Raw genomic sequence first — 21,151 nt, 5'->3', positions numbered from 1 at the left:
CATAGTACAGGGGCAGAATTGATTGCAGATTAAGTATTGGGACAAGAGTTCGTATTATGTACATAGCCTGGGGTAATTTTTTGCTTAGTTTTTCTACGTGTTCTTGCCATGAAAAATTATCATCCAGATACATGCCTAAAATTTTTACTGTATTAGTAAATGTACATATTTCATTGTTCAATGATATCTGTGGCAGTTGGTGTGATATTCTGTGAGATAAATGGTAGAAAACACACTTTGTTTTATCTGCATTTAGTTTTAATTTATTTGAAGAAAACCAATGCGTAAGTTGGGATGTTGTAGGATCAATGGTTTCTTGCAAGCTATTTCTGTCCTCCTCAGTTACAATTAATGTTCTGTCATCAGAAAAAAAGGAGTAAATTACCCTTCCGTATATTTAAGGATAAATCATTAAGATATAGAAGAAAGAGTATTGGTCCTAAAACTGATCCAATCTGTTGGTCCCAAAACTGTGGAACATCTTTTCTATTTATTCGTTCATTTGAGTTTATTTTGCTCAGACTTTTAGTTTTTCGTCCATGTGAAGAATTTGTACGATTTGTTTACGATTGTACAAGTATGATTTGAACCACTCCACAGCAATACCCCTAATGCCATATTTTTCTAATTTACGAAAAAGTATATCATGGTCTACAGAATCAAACGCTCTTGAGAGATCACAATGTATACCTACTATATTGGCTTTCTAAACAACAGACCTTATAGCTACTTTGGTATGTTCATATATGCAGGGGTGACCAAGGCAAAGTTTTCACCCGGACAAAGTGACTTTTTGGCGCCCCTTCCCTCTATTCCTGGCCTATATTTTACATTTTATTACAGTGATTTTAATATTTTAAACCCATTTTTCAAAAAGAAGAATAATACTCAAATACATGATACAGGTATATTTAGTACTTAAAAATATACATATGATACCAATTACATTGTGTTTTTTTATTATTATTATCTATGTACCATATATATGAACAAAAATAATATCGAATAATATTTATTGAATACTACTAATGATGACATAATTACTGCTATATTGTAAATTGTTTTGTTATATCAATAACATTAGGACTCATTCTATCGTATATTCGACTATGTAATAATCTATTCTAATAACGTGAAATTCCAATAAATACATTTCATATATATGTTGAACGTGTTTTAACGCGGCGGGAGGAAGGATTCAAAGGTAGTGGCCGATTTTTTTTCGTAGTTGCCGTTTCTAACCCCCTCCTATGTTGTTGCAGAGTGGTATATTCGATTTCACAAACATTGTCGAAATGAATGATTTAACAAGAAGTGTACATAACGAAATAATATCATCTCCTAGACACTACTTTCAACAAAGGAAGACAGTTTGGTGCGGCGGTGTCGTGTCTAACGTAAGAAATCAAAAGTAAGTGCTGTATGTACTATTCCCCTTCTACTACCACTTTAAAAGAGTAACATATAAAATCCAGTAACATCCATTGCCTGAGAAAAGTTCATAAAGAACATGGCCCCCTAAAACAATATCAACTTCCCCTCCACTCTTTCTTCTACATGCCATGTCTCCATTTGTTGAAACAGTCCCCCTAGTACTATTCCATGGTGCAATAGAAAAAGATGAGTAATTGACGCTACTTTACAAGAATATAAACCGAAAAAGGCAGTAGAAAACATATGGAGAGAAACAGTGGAAGAAGAACAACGGGTGAAGGAGATTTTAGGACTACCTTGGGATTTCGAGGGGCGGGAGTGGGGGTGGAAAGAAAAAGAAAGATCATTAGAAGAAAAGGAAAAGGAAGAGAAGGAAGCACTGGATAAAGAGGAAGAGGGGTGAACTAATTTTGGGGTTATAACATTTTGTAAATAGTTCTAAATATGGGTAAAATAAATGTTTTTTTGATGTTGTGATGATGTGTGCAGAAAAATTTGAGTTTCCTTTCCTTTGAATTTTCAAGCTTTGTAACAGTTACAATATTTTGATAATAGAGTAATAACAATTGTCGTTAGAATTTTAAAAAGAAGCAGAAAAAATCCTCATGTTTTTCCATTACGAAAAGTTTGTGCACTATTTAGTTGTCAGCAAGGAAGACTTTTTTTAATCAGAATTTCGAACCACATGAGTTCCCATTGGGAATCAGACTGTGTTTCGCATAAATAGAAATTACTTGTGGAAGACTGATGCGCTAACCACGATGCACTTAGTACTGTTTATGCAGCAGAAAATAAACTAAGACTTTTAAAACTCGGTTTTATTTGAAATTCTTCGTCAGAATTAAAAAAAGAAGCAGAAAAAAGAAGCAGATTCATAATGGAATATTATTAGAAAATTCTCATCTTTCACGATTCGCTATGTTGTGTTTTCATCACTTTTAAGATAATTAATGGAAAACAAGGTTTTCGAGTACTAATTATTTTGTTGTTGATGAATGTTTACTATACAGAGTATATCTCTATTTATTTCTAATACAGTAAACTTAAAAGAAATAAAAAATGAAATCTGTGTTTTTAACAATGATTTTTAAAATTTACAATTGTTCAGAGCATCCTACGGAAGTGAAGGAAATAAATAGGGTAAGCGGGACGAATATTAAAGCAAGCGAATAATGATGATGAAAGAAAGAAATAGTGGAATGAGAAAATGGGAGGAAGCGGGAGAACCACGAGAAAATTTATGGAGATAATTTAAAGAAAATCGAAGACTTTTCTTGTGCGAACACTAAATTTACTTGGTAGCAGGCAACAGTTCAGAACATACAATGAGATTAGTTTTTTTCATTAGTTGAATTAATAATTAGCTATCTCTTTTGGGTTTGAAGTTGTGGATTTAACATTTTGCGTTTTATGTACCAATGCTATTTTATATGAAATCACTTTTAAAAAGTTTGTTTTTAAGATGAAAGAAATAGTACGATGAGAAATTCAAGAAAACTTATACAAAAACACGATAATGTCTATTGCATTTTTATTGGTCAAGGAATGAACCTGAGATGGCATTGACCCATCTAAATGAACTATGGTTAAATATCCATATATCTAAGGTAAAGTATGGATGACATACATGAAGGGTTTCAGTGTAGAAGGACAAACTATGACTTGTATGTTAATTGATAATAGACATAGCGTTTGTCCAATTGGATCAAAGAAAAATTTTAAAAATGAAATGAAATATTTGAGTTTTACGTGCCACGGATATGCCGGTTAGGCTAAAGCGAACGGTGGTTTCTTGTATTATCGCTTTTATGAAAGCTCTAAAAGTATATATAGAAAGTGGGAGGAAACGGGAAAATCACGAGGAAACCAACGCACACGATGTTTGTCCACCACAATTTATAAAAAATCCAAACCGGATGTTTGTCATGAAAATGTTCAAATAATTGGCGGGGGGCTGGGATCGAACCAGTGAGCCAAACGGCAGAGGTGAACGCTCTACCACTGAGCCACCGTGGCCCCTAATGGTAGTATTCTCATAACACTGTGTTTGTACTGATTTTATCACCAGTTTGATTCACATAAGCCCGCACCCGGGAATCGAACTCTCAATAACTGTGAAGATGGAATAGAAAGTATCTCTTAGAAATAAAAAATTACTAAAGTGTGTGCGCTTAACTATGGACAAAGTCTGATATTGTATGGACAAACACTTAACTTTCATTCAGTTTATTGGAATATGAATATGTTTTAAGCTAAGACAAATGAATAATACCAATCCAAACAAGGGCTGACCACAACACTCTGCAAAATTTTTAAATATACTAAACTTTATGGTTCTTACCGCCTATTTTTACTCTATAACAATTTGATAGCTTACACCGTTTATTTCAAGAATTAATCAAAACTGAATTCCTGAAAGCAGTACCGAGTTATAGCTGACATACTGATAATTCTTTGGAAACCCTTTTCTGTTTTGAACAGTTCACCACAAAGTTAGGGTTGACGGATATTGTAGGCCATATAGCTAAAACCATTACATGGTAGCAAGATGAATGGTCTCAATCAGGGGTGGACTGGCCATAATCAAGTACCGGCCCGATGGCCGCTGCGCCCTCCTTACATCAGTGCCTTTGCGCCCTCCTCGGGAGGGGCTAAGACCCGTCTTAACCTCGGGAAAGGCGCACAGTTTCCTCTCTGAACACATTAAAAAAACAACAAAGCTATACACATAATTATTTTATAAATTCGCTAGCCTTTGGCCAGCTAGGGCTCCACGCCAGACCCCGCTATTTGCTTGGCCTGCGGCCTCGTTCTTTCTGTTTTTGGCGTGGGAATGCTATTAATGATATTAGATTTACCCCTAAATATATAGATTTGACTCTAATATCGGCCATTTTGGACGATTTTTACAAATCACCCTTACCAACCCCACGCTCCGCCCCAAATCCCAGTATTTGCTCGGCCTACTGCCTCGCTCTTTCTGTTTTTGGCTTTGGGAATGTCATTATAATGATCTTAGGGACCCTGAAATTTATAGATTTGACTCTAATATCGGTCATTTTGGATTATTTTTATATATCAACCCTCTCACCCCCACTGCTCCGCCCCCAGATCCAGTCTTTACTCGGCCTACGGCCTTGCCCTCTGGCCGAGTTTGGGTGTTTATATATCTTTCTTTGGGCTTCTTCAAGAAATTCAGATATTTTTGAAAGAATCCCAGAAACGACTTGAGGTGTATTGGAACAAAACCCAAGCGTTCGCCTTGAGGCTATTGGGATAATTCGATGGAGAAGTAAAAGCAACGCTGCTGTAAAAATATTTGGACACTTTCATTACTGGGCACCCGACTCAAAGAATGCCAGACCAAGAAAATCAAAACCAGTATATGTGGAACTCGTAGCAGCTTTAAGTGTGATTGGCAATTCGCAAGAATTCAATTCCAAAGTCAGACATGATGCAATGTCTCTCATTCAAAAGTTGTGCTCAAAGTATCTCCTTACACAAGTGTCCTGTGAGCGAGCATTTTCAAAGCTCAGATAGATAAAAACAAGACTCCGTTCAAGACTTACAGATGAATATCTGGAGTCATTGTTCTTGATGAACTCAGAAAGAGACATTCTGACCAAAATAGACAATAATCTTATTATTGACAAAATGTATGAGAAAAGCAGGGAGATGCGAAGGCTCCTTCAAGCATAAAGCAGTGACTTTACTTTCATTTTCCAGTTTTGTTTTTGAATTTCTTTTTTCGTTAGGTAGGTATATAATTCTAAATTTACTTTTGTGAATTTGTAGTAAATGTTTCATGTATACTTTTTATCAGCGGTTTTAAAAATAGATGAAAAGTAAGTTAATGTTATGATGAACACAGCTTTAAAAGGACAGAAGTATGAAAAAGCATAAGCCCCAAACTTAACTCAAATCTTCAGTTATAATTAGGCTGTTAACAAATGTAGCCGAAGAATTTAAACAACTGGTGTGACTTTTGTAGTCTCAGTTAAAGTGTGCAGATTTATATAGGCCTAATATATTTAGTACTCAAAGTCTCTTTGTTTGTTTGTGAAAATATTGAATTTGTATAATTCTATCGTGATTAACTGCAATAGCTACTTAATATTTTGTTGTTTTTTGTGTACTAATTTTCCGGGGGAAGTCCCCGGCACTTCCTTTTAATAGGAGGGGTTTATTCGATACAAGCGAAAGCCTCGGAAAGACGGCGCCCTCCCAGAGTATGTGACCGCGCCCTTTTTACATAGCCAGTCCACCCCTGGTTTCAATAACTTAGTCAGAAAGTATACATGAACTAGATTGAAATTTTGTATCTAGTGGTTATAAAGAATGAGTTTTAAGACAAGTGGATGAACGTAGACATAAGTGTAGGGTGACCACATCAGACTATCAGTATTATATACACATATATATTCGAGAATACAGATCCACACAAATAAATTCCAATTTCATGAAATAGTAATTCGGACATGAAAAGTTTGGAATGTTGGGCGTGGGCTGCAGTGATGGAATCTTAATAATATTTATTTAAATAATGTACTGTATCCTTTTCTAGGAAACTTGGATAGCGGATGAACATTTCAGTTTGCATGTGGTGAGAAAATTAATCAATTGAAACATATTTAATGTACAAACTTCTCTTCCAAGTTTTTAAATACATCGTAATAAAAATTACATGGAACGTTCCATGTTTGAAAGAAATCCATAGACCGTAGAAATCAAATGTACTATCATATTGAAAGCAGAATTATAAGTTGATATTAATAATAAGAAAAACACTAGGAAATTACATTTAAAATAAATGCTGATACGATAATTAACTGGTGGCACGCTTCGTTATTAAACCGCGTTAGCTTCCGTTGTGGAGTAACGAGTAAGACGCTTGAATGATGCAGTTAAGGTCCGGGGTTGGATCCTCGGCCAAGCTGTGATAAAATAATTTATTTTTGTAACGTGAACCGAATTTGTTTTTTGTTCCGTGGAAGTTTATTCTTAAATAATTTTCATGGTTATTATAACATACAGATGAAGCACTGTCAGAAGTAAATTACAGGGAGTGTCGCAAAAAAGTTTGCAGGATAAAGTTAATTGAGAATGGAATAGGATTAGTCGGCGTAGTTAGAAAACGGATATAATTTACTGTGTTCATGAGTGCGGGATTGTTGATTACGGAAAACATAGGGGTGTATGTATGTTTTTCGGAGAGGTAGGACACTTATAATTTACTTAAAATAAACTTATATTATAATGGTAGCGAATTTTATAGAACAGTGCTGTTAATAATAAAAGTAATTTACTATCGTATTTAAAATATTTATTGCACAATCACGGGGCAAAGATTTGGGTAGCACACTTCGATATTAAACCGCGTTAGCGTCCGTTGTGGTGTAATGAGTAAGACAGTTGACTGATGCACTAAAGGTCCGGGGTTCGATCCCCGGTCAAGTTATGATTTTTTCTTTTTATTTTTGTAACGTGAATCGATTTATTTATTTTGCAATATGTACATATATTATTTATTGTTATGTGGAAAATAATTGCAAAAGATTGAAAACAATTTGATAAAGTTACGAGTTTTCATAGATACAGATGAAGTGCTCACATAAGTAAATCACAGAGACATCGCAAGACAAAAAAGAGTGGGAATGGAACATGTGAGAGTAGGATTGTTGGTTTCGGAAAACATATGGGTATATGTATGTTTTTTCGGTGTGGTAGCTCAATGTAACCTACAAGATATTTGTTAAGATTATAGAGAAAATAAGACTGAACTTTGCTTTCGATTTTATCCTATGATGTTAGGTAATCTGGTATGTTACTGTTGTAGTGTTTGTATGCATACCATCAAGGAACTGAAGGACATTTGTTATGGAAATTTAAAATCACCATCAAACATGTAGTGATTAAAAAGAATGGAAAGCAATGGTGTAGAACATATAGTAATAAGAAAAAAACTGTCAATCGACCACTGCAAGCAGTCTTCCAACTTCCAAGTTGAATCAACATGTAATGGTGCTGATCGACGGATATGTTTCAAGAAATTTCATAGCCCTTTGACAGACTCTTATTACAGGAGAAGTACTAATACAAAGTCTACATATCCTCATTTCAAGATTTATTTAAGACAGGATATACATCAGGTATTAGTTCTGAAAACGGTAAATTATACATACATAAAAATCTCTTACATACATTTTAATATTTCTTACAAAGGTTTCAAAAACCAAAAATTCTCTATCTATATTATAATACGACAACGTCTCAGTCTATGTGTAATGTTCGCTACAGTGTAATCACGCAAGCCATAGCTCAAATATTTTAACCTTTTCTTTTTCGTTTCAGTGGATTAGAACAAATTTTTGGAACGCTTCAACTTGGAGATTTTCTTTTTCTTCTTTACCTCTTTGGATATTTCCCTTCCTTTCTCTTCATCACCCTCTCTTCTTACATGACTATCTACCTATTTCCCACCTTTTTACTTCCCTTTCTCTTCACGACTATTTAGCTATCTGTCTATTTCTCTCTCACACACATCATTATTACTCATGATGCACCAGGCTTCTGCCTTGAGTGTTAATTTATTTGCAAACAAACATGTCCAAATTGGTTGAAATAATTTAAGGTGCACCCTTCACAATGTGAGCACACTCTTTGGCTAATTTCGAATGAACCGACAAATCCAATGGTTCCTTCTGTTCTGTTGATGTAAAATCCAGTGGTGAAGCACTTGGTGAAGGTGTGAGGGGTTTGCATTCATCTAATTCTTCAAATAAACAAAGAATTTCTTTTTCCTCAGCATTCGTAAATAAATCAGGAGATTGATCCATCCAGCTCGGGGAATAAATCTGGCGATGCTGCTACCTCCACCTCTGGAAATAAATCTTGTGAAGCTGGTCAATCTACATTGGGAAATAAATCTGCTGATGCTGGTTCCTCCACCTCGTGGAATAAATCATGTGATGCTGGTCGATCTACGTCGGGGAATAAATCTGATGATGCGTGCCCGTCCATTAAATTCCATTTCAATGATGGTACTTTTACTGATGCACCAATGGATTCTCCATTATGTGATGAGGCTGGTGATCCCACTTGCGATGTTGGGATTAAAACAGGATCGTCCCTTAAATCGATAATTTCCTTTTCTATGATAATATCGGGCGATTTAGGAGAATCGTCTGAATAGTTGAACTTCTTTTTCGGAGGTTCAATAATATTAAACGACGAATCCCAATCCACTTCATTGCAAAGCTCGATTTTTCTATGTATTTGGCTCTTAAACGACTCCATGACGACTCTATGAACAACTTCTCTTCAAAGCCCATATATAAAAAGAAAATTTTATCAACAACGTCAACGCAATAAAGTTGTCCATCCCATTTTCACATGCTTACATAGTGTTCGTATGGTCCCTGCAGGGTCCCTGGTTCATCAAATAATCATAGGTTCCTCTGTATAGTTGGGGTAGCATGTATATTCTTATTTCATATAAATATAATTTCATTTTAATTCATTGTCGGATGCAGTGCGTCATTTTCCTATAGGTGGTCCCTGAAGGGTCACAGGCAGTGAAGGGTCCTGGGATCGGGGGCTATATTTTGACAGAGTATGGCTTGCCATACGTACCAATTAAATTAATCGAGTAATTATTACAAGCTTTTATTATATCAAAATCATATAGGTTGTGGTCCCTCGTAAGCCATGGGCGCCACAAGCAGGGGAGGGTCCTGGGTTCGATTCATGCATTGTTCTGAATTTGCTATGCAAATGATCCAATAAAATTTTAACTTCTCACGCATTGTTCGAATATGTTATACATGTGAGGGATTAAATATTACATAAGCTGGTGGGTCATTCTTCAGGGGTACTCTTCAAGGGCTATATTTTAACAAGGAGCTTTTTAACTTCTCACACATTGTTCGAGTAATTATTACGAAAGAATAAAAGTTACGAACGATTACATAATCTGGGGCACTCTTCAGGGGCAATGCTTTCACCAGAAAGGTAATTCAACTTCCTCCAGAAAAAAAATCGTACCCTTACCTCAGTCACATGATTGTGACACACTAGATAACATATCATAGCAATAGATTGTGTCATTATCAATCAATAAACATTTGATATCTCTTATCAAAGGCGGCAATCTCTCTGTGTAGAATTACCTATCATGCTACTTCCTTGTGAATGCATCAAATCCGGAAAAATTAACATCAAGTCTTTTGAGATCATGGTTCCAAGAGATTATTGTTCAAGCGTCTAATGCAAAGTCCATTTTGTTATTAGCTTCATGGAGTGGTCACAATTCATCAACTTTGAACCTACTTTAAAAACAAAAGATTAACTCATAATATAAACCATTTCTCCAGGAACAACTGGTAGGATTCAGCCTCTTGTTGTATTCTTTAGGCCGTTAACAATTTTTTCTTGAGACATTTTTCTGACACTGTCCTTCTCTACAACTATAACATGAATTTATATCTCCGTAATAATATAATCAAGATTACATCACTGATTCATAATCAGTTTTCTTCTCCTAGATTTGCTAATCTTATTGGGCATGCATGATATAAAAGCGTTATTTGGAAGAAAAAACAACTGTGTTTGAAAATTTCCTTTCAAAGATTGTGCAGCATTTTGCGATTTGTGCACAGTTATTGCCGTAATAAGGTGTGTGTGGTGTACACAATGTTTATGCATCACACACTTTTTAACTATATATCATTACCGTAAAACGTTTTCCCAATCAATTCATAATTATAACATTTGAGATATAAGATGTTCTGATATAGAGTGAAGCGAGGGGACTCACTATAAATAAGTAACTCCTGCCAATTACAGCAGCATCTAATTTTTATTTTATTTATTATTTTTTTATACTTCAAGAATTTATTTCTCCCTAACGAATAATTTTCATTTTGAAGAGTGGACGTTTCGGTGTAAACATTAGAACTTTTACACCAAACCAGCCTCACACCTAAATGTCCTTACACCGAGACATCCGTACACCGAAGCGTCCTACACCGAAACGCCCTGCACCAAAATGTCCCACACCGAAACATCCTACACTGAAAGAGCCGTATCCCGAGCGTAGCTAAAGGAAAAAATCAATAAGAACGGTCGGGATTTGAACCTAGGCCATACAAGTAGGAGTCCTTTATACTAACCATTCATCTACTATATTTTATTTACTAAAAATATTTTCAAGTTTTCTACTAAAAACGTTTTCAAGAAAATTTGTCAAAGCTTATGTATTAAAAGTATACCGGCATTCGTGCAGTGGTACTGCAAAATCACTAGTCAGGATGCCTCGTATAAAAGTTTGAACCTGGAGAGTCCCAAATACTAAGCGTCAACGCTAACCACTAACCTACGTTCGCTCAGTAAATGTCATCAAATTACTTTCCTGTAATTGTCTTTGTAAAATGTTTATTATTTTCATGAAGCAAAGAGTATATCTTCTACTTGGATTGAGAACTATATCTACTATACTTCTAAGAGTCAACTAATAGTTTAATTCATTATTTCTGTCGCTTTTCTACGTCTAATATTTCAATTTATTATAAGTTTCCCTTTGGGTTATGACAATGATTAGAAATAAAGTCTCCTCTTGTTATACAATTCTTGATCATTGTTCATTTTTTCAGGGGCTTATCCAGAACAGAGTTCCCGGGGGGTTGTAATACTGCTACTGAGAGCTACTTTTAAGAGCTCCAAACTCTGGGATGGGTTTTATTTATATATAAAATAAAGTTTCCTCTTCTGGGGGGACGATCGCCCCATGCATTTTTTAAAGTCAAAATTCTAAATTATTGGAAATATTTAAATTAATTAGAATGAAGAGGTTAATAGTAAAGAACGTGATAAAAAATACATTGTTGTTTAACGAATTGATAGAATCAAGCCTTTTCAATACATATAAAAATACTGTAGGGTGGGATGATTGTGGAAAAAGTAAAAATAGCAATCGAGGATAAACTAACCAATTACTGTACACAGATAAGTCAAGATTCGTTAACTTGGTAGACGTATATGAAGAAACTACTAACAGAAAATGCCTGATAGCATTACGCCTAACCATCTCAGCGACCTGGAAATTATGAACTCTGCATTAACATCGGTCGTCTTTTTCGATTATTTTATATGTTACTACTCCCTTCCACTCTCTCAAGGTGTGCAAGGTGTCTTACCCCTTATCCCAATCCATAAAAAGCAAATGATATTCTTGCAAGCACAGCTAGGGGCAGAGAGGGAGTGACATAGATCGCACACAGCTCGCTGTATAGCTTTAGGGCAAATACGTAAAGGCACAAGCAATAGGCCAACGAAGAGCAATGTTGCCAAACGTATTTTGCGATGGAAAATATCAACTACTAACACCCATGGTGGAAATAAGACAAGGTAAACGCACACGCAGCCTGTCTTTCGCCTGACGTTACCTTCGACACAAAATTACTGATCCTTCGAAGAAGATAACATTGTCGCGCCCTCTCAGTGACAGGTTGTTAGTTGCATTTGTGTTGAAGATATACATTTTCTTTGTTTTTAAACATTTGATGAATTTGCTATATACTGTTGTGTATAACATTTTCTACGTGGAATATTATTGTGTATTTTATACTGTATATACCTGTATATTGTGTAAATAGAACTCATCTGTATTTGTTACATTGACTTTGAAAACTTTAACAATGCCCTCATGTAGTGTGTACGGCTTTAAAATAAACACACGAAATAGAAAAGTTGGTGAAGAGAATGTCAAGTTTCGTTCATTTCCAAAGCAGGAAGATTACAGCAATTGTAAAACAATCGGGGTGTAACGTTGTCATCTGTGGTTGGTCCCAAAAACCCATAGGTCCACCCTGCTTATGCCCTTAACTGAGCTGAGCTGATTTTAAGTTTAACGGCCCGTTCAGCAGCGAGGTTATATGAGACGTAGACCTACTGATTAACGTAGAATCCGAACCACGTGAGTTCCCACCTGGAATCAAATAGGGTCTCTCACGTCAAAGGAGCGTACGCTAAGCTTATGCCCTTAGTTTTATGAATGTTACCAAATGAATGAATATCTACATATTTTAACACAGTATATGAGTTCCTTGCCATACTGCTTTTGTAAGAATACTTTTGTCATTAATTTGCTTATGTATCTTTGTATATAAAAGAACAAGTGGTTGATTGATCAACGCATAGACCAAACAGTTTAAGGTAGAAACTTGAAATTTAGAAAGGGCATATGATTTGTAATGTAAGGTCCTACTAAAAGAAGAATTTTTAGAAATTCGAAGGAAAAGGGGAGAAAGAGGAGTGGCAATTATTATCTTAAAATGTCCACACTTTGGAATTTTTCAGTGTTAGAGACATGAAATTTGGTATATGGACTTCTCATTTAAAACAATTAGATATGTATGTAACCGTTTTTATGAAATTTGCCCTAGAAAGAGAGAAAATAGGGTGAAACTACAATTGTTATAATTGGATGGTCATATCTCGAAAATCGTGTTACCTTATACATCGTATAATGTAACATGGCCCGGAAGTTTTGGGCAACCAGTGTATATATGAATTTAATATTTATTAAAATTTTATTTTTAATATATAATTAATCAATGACTTGATTTGAAGTAGACCGCAAAAATTTGCGTTAAGTTCCTTGAACTAATGATTTTAGTATATTTAGAGGGAAATATATAGTAATATCTTTACATTGAATAATTATTCGTATATTTAGCTAAAATATAATATTATTTTAGGAAATAAGGTAATTTCTGGTCGTATTTAGTCCTTTCCAGTCAATTTTCTTTCATATTTTTGGCTTTGGGGATCTTCGAAAGAATTCAAAATTTTTATTTCAAAAATCTTCTTTAAAATTTTCCATTTGTAAAGTCAGCCATAGTAGCTTCTTGGAGCATCCCTTTGTTTAATCTAAATTATCTGTGATTGGATCTTCCGCAATCACAGGTGTGGTTGAGATTTTTCGGCTTCTTTGATCTTGATAGATACACCTATCATCGTATAGTTACGTCACAATGAACCTCCAATTAGGGATCTTCTTCCCATTGTCATTGTCTTTACCGGAAGCAGTGTTAAGTTATGGACGTACGATAATCTCCGTCCATAGGAAAAAACGTGAAAGAGAATTAGTTAAAGGTTTCGACACAAAATAATTGATACCTTTGATATCTGTGGACATAATATGGAAGGCAGTGAGTAGGTTGCTGTGCTCAACGGACATAGGATTTTCTGCAGTGAGAGCAAATCTTTCACGTCAGAACCGAAAGTGGTTTGGGGGAAAAGCCATCTTCACTGTCGACTCATGGATGTCAGATCCGATGATTTGATTTTTTGTGCACCGAGGTAGGCTCTCCATCCTCGAGAGCTGGTGTAAAATAACAACAACCTTCAGACGTGGGAGAGAAGTATTCTATATTTTTCCCATGGAATCCAAGTAAGTTATAGAAGATAGCATCAAAATTTTCTGTTGTTTTGGCCACGTGAGAACATGCTAAATTTCTAACCTTTTTCGGATTGGAGTAAGTGTTATGTTATTGGCGTGGTGATGTCCACCAATATGATGTGCTAAACGCTGCGTAGTTTTCCCTAAGTTATACAATGTACAGAATCTACGATGTGACATAAAATACTCGTTCAATGGAGGGGGGGTAATTTTTTTTTTTTTTTGGAGTTTCAGTGTGGATGTTTGGTACCAACAGTCCAAGAAATGTGTGTACTCTCGAGAACATACATTTCACCCCCAAAATTATATTTTGAATATGTAATCTCATATATTCTTTTTTTTTTAATTTATTATTTTTCCGTACTGCTATATTACCTAATTAAATCCATTCTCTGGTTTGTGCTCACCTTCACTGTAGTTTGAATATGATGAGACAAAATGTATACAAAGTTTCGGCTCACATTGATAATAAGGGTGCTTGCAACTATCGGCAATGGGAGATGCTCGTCAGCAATAACACGTTCGTTGTGTATTTTGAATTCCTTTTACCAGAAACCAGAAATTCGAATTTTTAAGCACATAGTTTAAGACTTTTTTTTTTAATTTTAACAATATACTAAAGTAGAGCTGAATGGTCGACGTCCCATACGTCCTCGGTAAGAGGCAGGGTGTGTGCTATATTATTAATCTGTTGAATAAAGTGATTTTATATGTTTAGTTTAAGTTAGTTAGATAGTTAGGCTAGGGACTACGTTAAGTGTACTTTCTTTTCAGGTAGATGTATCTAGTGTATGTATTATCTCAAAGGAAAATGTTTTGTTGTGGGAATCAAAGTGGATGAGGTCTGAGCTCATACAAGGGAGGTCACCTTGTCGGTATAAATCCTCCGCGCTGACCCCACCTCCACAACGGTATCTGAAGAGAGAATACTAAGAAAAGAAAGTAAAGCATGTAGCACACAGCCGTAATAAGTGATACCTGTGTAGTACAAGGCTCATGTGGTGATGGTAGTAAATGTCCTTATTTTCAAAATGTTTTTTTTTTTGACTAAACCAAACGTATGTAGAATTGTTCATGATATGTGAAGAGAGTATGTAATGCAATGATGGACTTACCCATTCAGCTATGTCAAGAATTTTCCTCAATTTCCAACCTTTGCGATTTTTTTTTTTTTTTTTTTTAAATGTATTCTCCTGTTATTTCTTATCATACAGAAAGTTAGTGTAATAAAGTGTGCGAGTCGAAACAAAATCTTTCATTGTCCAGTGCAAAGCTAATTATTTTAAAACTATGTCGTAAAGTAACTTCAATAGTATTGTTGGTACTCAGAAAGTAAAGTGTTTAAAGCAGTACGTAACGAAAGTAAATAGAGCGTCTTGAAAACTCACAGAATCGATTTCACTTAGTGTGACCGGGGTTGGAATCACAGACCTGCCAGGAAATTTCACTTCGTTAATAAGATCAACTAACTTCACTTTGGCATTCATTTTTTTTTCCGAAATTCCATCCCGTTGCGCGATTTAGATTTGATTCGAGAATTTTTTTTTTTTTATCTGGGTTAGTAAACACAAACATTTAGATTTTCGAAGCATTCACCGTCAGTTTCACTCTTGGGTCAGTGTCTTGTTCTGTCGGGTTGTGGTTTGTAACCTTATCTCTTGATGGGATGCAGGCTATGACCTGCGGATCGGGATGCTGGACTGCGAGTGAGAATGAGGGAGGCTTAGAAATCTTCACATTTTGGGACGATTTGAGTTCTACTTTCCGGAGATGATTGGTGTAGTGGATGGGTCAGTGAGTGTTGACAGCTTGCCCGTCTGGGCCCGGTGGGTTCGCGTTCAGCAATCAGTGACACATTCACGCAATCATAGTCTTAAGGAAAGTGAACGTCATACAGAAACACAATATCAGTATCATCATCATTATTTTATTTTTTTTATTTTTACATTTTTATTTTATTTATTTATTTTATATGACTTTTTTTTTTTTTTGTAAAATTGGCGTTCCACAGCCAGGATCTGTTATTTCAATCTTTCGCGAGTGCTAAGTGAATCGTATTGAAAGAGCAGTGTAATGTAATGGGGACTGTTGTGACAAACGACTCCTTGAACGATGTGTAGTCACTCTTGAGTTTGTATATGTGTAACTTGGGGAAAACAATTTATATGAAATGGAGATGTCTGCTGGTAGCAGGTCAAGTACTGAATCCCGTAGCCCGGATGAATATGTGTGTTGTAGTGAGGAAATACAGGGCTTCAGTGTGTATTGTGACGGTTGTTCTGGATGGGTGCATGCACAGTGCTATGATATAACCGACGAGCAGGTAGAAGAATTGAATAAGTGTAGTGAGCCCTGGTTTTGTAAAACGTGTGTGGCCAAACAGCTGACTGTGCAATCGCTTTCCAAGTCACAGGAAAGTGGAAGTGAACGGAACACCGCGACGCACGACACGGGAGAGAAACTCTTACACAACGGTGGAGAGAGTGTCGGAACTGCAGGTTCCCCTGCATCCGTGACAGACCTTGCGAAAATGTTAGAACGTTTTAGTCAAACTTTAACTTTAACTTTGGACCAAAAATTTGAAAAGGTTGACAGTATTATGGACCAAAAATTTGAAAAGGTTGACAGTATTATGGACCAAAAATTTGAAAAGGTTGACAGTATTATGAACCAAAGATTTGAAAAGGTAGATAATAATTTGTACGCGATGAATCAAAAATTTGATATGTTAAAGTCGGAAATGGAGCAAATTGTAAATGAAAGAGTCGAAAATGTAAACAAGGACGTATCGGACCTCCGTAACGAAGTTCGCGATTTATACACTTCGGTGGGGGAATTTCATGATACGATAACAACGCGGGTGGACACCGTTGAGGAGAATCTCCGGTTGTCAGTAGAAAAGCAAAATCGCAGATGTGATCAGCTCGCTAAAGAACTATCGCATCTCGAGTCGAGCACCCGGAAATCTTATGACGTACTCGAGGCTAAGATCCAAACTTTGGTGAAGGATCAGGAGCAAAGTAAACCAGGTCGTGCCGGTCGCAAGCGGTCACGTGACTTTGTTGGTTGTGACGGGGTTGACTCTGACGGAACAGACTCTGACACCCGAGTGGATGTACCAGTCTCTTCGGTTGGGGAGACTCGTACTGTCCCAACGGTGACAGTCTCTGTCTGTCAGCCGACCAGAGTTCACACTAAGAATGTCTGGCCGTTTGACTTAAATTCACATTCGTTGGTTACGAACAATTCCAGTCCCGCCTGTGGGGATATCGTGAGTGGTCAGGTTGCCTCTAGGGCTTTAAATCCTTTATTGACGTGGTCTCAGGCTTCGGTCTCGACTTCCAATGTATGTAGCTTAAGTCATGTAGTGTCCAGTACTGTTGCAGATAGGACTCCTTCGTTTGTTGGAATTCCGGAGGGAGTATGTAGTCACGCAGTGGTATCGATGCCAAGCAACTTACCTTTTGGACCAAATTATACTTCTTATTCGAATTTTGGACAAAATCATAATAATGCAAAGAGCCCTGTGATTGGCTGCAACTCTCCCCTGAATTCCAGCAGATATGAGGGATGTTCTGGAAATAGGGCGTTAAATTTAAGGCTGTCGGAGCTAAATCACTTACCAAACTTCACTGGAGAATATGGTTTGGCCAGGTCTTTTCTTGAAAGTTTAGAACAGGCGTTTAAGATAATCTCTGCGTCGGAATACGAACGCATGGTTTTGGTACCGTGTTGTTTGTCGGCTGGGGCCAAGACTTGGTACCAAACGGTCTGCAAAGACATCAGCAGTTATGCGGACTTTGTGCGTCTATTTAAGGAACACTACTTCTCGGCCAGGATGGAACGCCTGCAGAAGAAATTCATACAAGGAATGAAATTTGACCGGTCCAAGTATAACCGGCTAACTGACTTTGCCTGGAAGGTCATAGCCGAATACTATGCGGTGGCACAACATCCAGATGAGACAGAACTCATTGAAATAGTCCTAGATTGTCTGCCAGCTGGAGATGCTAGATTGTTGCGAGCCGTGGAGCCCAAGAATATCCAGCATCTGATTGTTAAGATAGCCGAAATAGAAGGTCATCCGGAACCTATGGAACCAGTAACAGATAAGAAATTTAAGCGTCTGCACATTCGGCAGGCCAAGATTGGGAAAAAGACCGAAAAGAACGGAAAGGCGCAACAGACTAAAGACACTTCGTCGCAGACGGAGGAGGACGAAGTAAAGAAGAATGGTGATGCCAAGAAAAATGGAAATGGCAATCAATTCTTGGGGAACCGAGGTCGAAGAAGAAATTTTCAGGCTAGAAGACCCTGGCACAACAACAACCGAAGGCAAAACTGGGGGAACGGAAACCAGAATGTTCCATATGTTTCCAATCCTAACTACCAATCGGGAGCAATGAACTTTGGATGTCATCGAGGTGCATCCCAACAGTGCGCGCCGAGTTCGAACCACATACCGGGAGCACAAGCCTATCCGGGATACATGCCGAATTTGCCTCCTGGAGGAGGAGTGGCAACTCCCACATCCACTCCTTCCCCAGCGGTGAACATGGCTATGTCCACTGGTTGGCCTTCACCGTATACGACGTTCATGCCGCCGATGGCGCAGTCATCTGAAGCGAATGGGAATAGTTCGGGAAATGCATGTCGCAGCCCTCATTAGGGGAGAGTGTGGACTGCGATATGAATTCCTCAACTCCCCAAAAAGAAGAAAGTCCGATAACGGAACATCAAAATTTTTGTTTGGCATCAACCTGTCCAGTAGTCAATTTCGAACCTCAAAATTCAAAATTAGATGTTTTGGTAACTTCCGGAATTCGGGGAAACAAATCGGGCACGCCTCTGTTCTCGGTTCGTTTCGTGATAGACGAGAGGGAGTGTGACTCCAGTGCGGAAAGGAGTGTTCTCTTATCCTATCCCTCACCCACTCTAACTTGTTCGGTAGGAGAGTTATCTTTGGTCTGTATCCTAGATTCTGGAGCGGATACGAATTTGCTCTCGGGAGATGCTTGGAGGCGAATAAAAGAGATCTATCCCTCTGCCAAACTTCGACCGAAAACTAATATCTCTTTAAAAGGTTTTGCAGGAGACGAATCATTCCAAGTTAAAGGTTTCCAGATCTTAAACTTCACTATCCAAGGTTGTGTGTTTGAAGTCCCAGTCTATGTTGTCCAGAAATTAAAAGCACACTGTATTTTAGGATTTCCGTTTTTCGTTCGGTATAACCTTTCTTTAAATTGTAAGTCTAAAGAAATTTTGCTTCAGTCAGACTCGGGACAGACCATCTCTATTGACATGGAACAGCAGCATTGTTGCCAGGTTACTGTCGCCGAATTAACTTCAGATAAAGAGGACGACTCTTTGTTTCAGCCATCGGTCACGAAGGAGGAACTTCGGAACTTTGTTTCTCAGAGAACCGATCTCGATTCGGATTCTCAGGAGAGGTTATTTTCTTTATTAGTTCGATTCAGGTGTCTCTTCACAGAGAATCCCCGTATCATAAAGGTCGAGCCGTATAGAATACAGCTTTCCGACGACCTCCCGGTGGTAGGAAAGTTGTATCCTGTACCCATTCATCTTCAAAAAGAGTTTGAGGAGGTCTTAGATAAGTGGGTAAAACTTGGGATTATCGTGGAAGGTCCTTCACCATACAGATGCCCTGTACATATTGTGCGTAAGGCGTCTGGAGAGCTAAGGCCCGTGATTGATTTGCGTGGTATCAATGAGCGTGTGATTGCACCAAAGATTCAGGTCGAGCCGATCTCCGATCTAATCGCGCGAGTCAGTGGTGCAACCATTTTCACCTCGTTGGACTGTACGCAATCATATCATAGTGTCCCGATCCATCCAGACTCTTACAAATATGTTAGTTTTGTTTACAAAGGACGTCAGTATCAAATGACTCGTTTAACAATGGGTTTGAAATCATCACCAGCGGTTTTCCAGTCTGTCATGCACACCTTTTTTGGATTAGAAACCTTCAAAAATTTTCTTATAGTTTACCTGGACGACGTACTTTGTTTTTCATCTTCCATAGACGAACATTTCCAGCATTTAGAAAAGGTCTTCAACACTCTTCGTTCGGCTAACCTTTCTCTCAATTTTCGAAAATGCAACTTCTTCAAATTCGAAATTCCTTTTCTTGGTCATCTTGTTTCAGGATCTTCTGTAAAAATAAATCCTAAAAGTAATGAGGCCATCCGTCACTTTCCCCTTCCACGAACTAAGAAGGCTCTACGGAGATTTCTTGGTCTCGTGGGATGGCGAAAGCGACATTTTCAAAACTTCGCAGGTTTAACTGCTCCATTTTACGATCTTCTTAAGAAGGACCGGAAGATAGAATACTCTTCGGAGTTGTTAGAAAAGTTCAATCACCTAAAAGAACTTCTAAGTAGTCCTCCTGCTCTTGCTCAACCGGATTTCAATTTGGATTTTCATCTGTTCAGTGATGCCTCTGCGGAGTCATTGGCTGGCTACGTGGCTCAATTTCCCCCGGGACAGGATGACCCGGAGGTTATTGCGTACGCGAGTCGGCGAATAAAACCGCATGAGGCCTCCTTGTCAGTTTTCCAGTTAGAATTGGCAGCTGTTCTTTTCCTCTGCGAGAAGTTCTCCTACTTCATTTTGGGTCGACGGACTACGGTCCACTGTGACAATGCTGCAGTCACATATGCTTTTAGTTTGAGAAATCTCGATGCTCGAACTACTCGTCTTCTGCTCAAACTGCAACGTTTCGATCTGCAGTTTGTTCACATCAAAGGCTCTGACAATGAAATCGCTGATCTATTGAGCCGTTATCCTCCAGAAATTCCTGAGGCAGAAGAGGATCATTTTATAAATTTTTTGACCGCGGAGGACGCTGACCTCTTGGATGTCGCGGAACTGAGACGCGAACAGCGGAAAGATCCGTATTGTAGAAAGCTACACGCCATTTGGAAGGATTCTCGAGACAATGACAGGATACGTGTGGAGAATCATTTAGTTTATATTAGAAATTCTCAAAATTCTGTTTGGCTGCTGGTCATTCCTGCCAGCTTGGTGGAAAATATTGTTTCGGCGATTCACAACAAAGGCCATTTTGGTGTGAAGCGATGTTTGTCGTTCGCTAAGGCCATGTTTCACTGGAAAAGTATGCGTGCGACTTTTACTAAGTATATTCAAGAATGCCTTCCTTGTGCACGAACTAAGTACTCGTACAGGGTGATCAGAAAGGAACCCTGCCATGTTGAGGCCTCTGCTTCCTTCGAGAAA

The 21,151-nt window shown here is 37.6% G+C and overlaps 1 protein-coding gene across 1 annotated transcript; it reads left to right on the top strand.

Moving 5' to 3' along the window:
- The first annotated feature begins 15,739 nt into the window (after positions 1–15,739).
- On the top strand, positions 15,740–18,686 carry LOC145662888 (uncharacterized). Its single transcript, XM_081728858.1, has 2 exons — positions 15,740–16,514; positions 16,548–18,686. Exons 1-2 carry the CDS (start codon positions 16,065–16,067, stop codon positions 18,561–18,563), a joined length of 2,466 nt encoding a protein of 821 aa, XP_081584984.1. The 5' UTR covers positions 15,740–16,064; the 3' UTR covers positions 18,564–18,686.
- Positions 18,687–21,151: the final 2,465 nt, after the last annotated feature.

This window comes from Thermobia domestica, chromosome 10 (genome assembly GCF_964235325.1).
Source record: "Thermobia domestica chromosome 10, izTheDome1.hap1.1, whole genome shotgun sequence".
Taxonomy (NCBI): domain Eukaryota; kingdom Metazoa; phylum Arthropoda; class Insecta; order Zygentoma; family Lepismatidae; genus Thermobia; species Thermobia domestica.
Note: the sequence above shows the minus strand (reverse complement) of the source record. Positions and strands in the feature narration are given on the sequence as shown.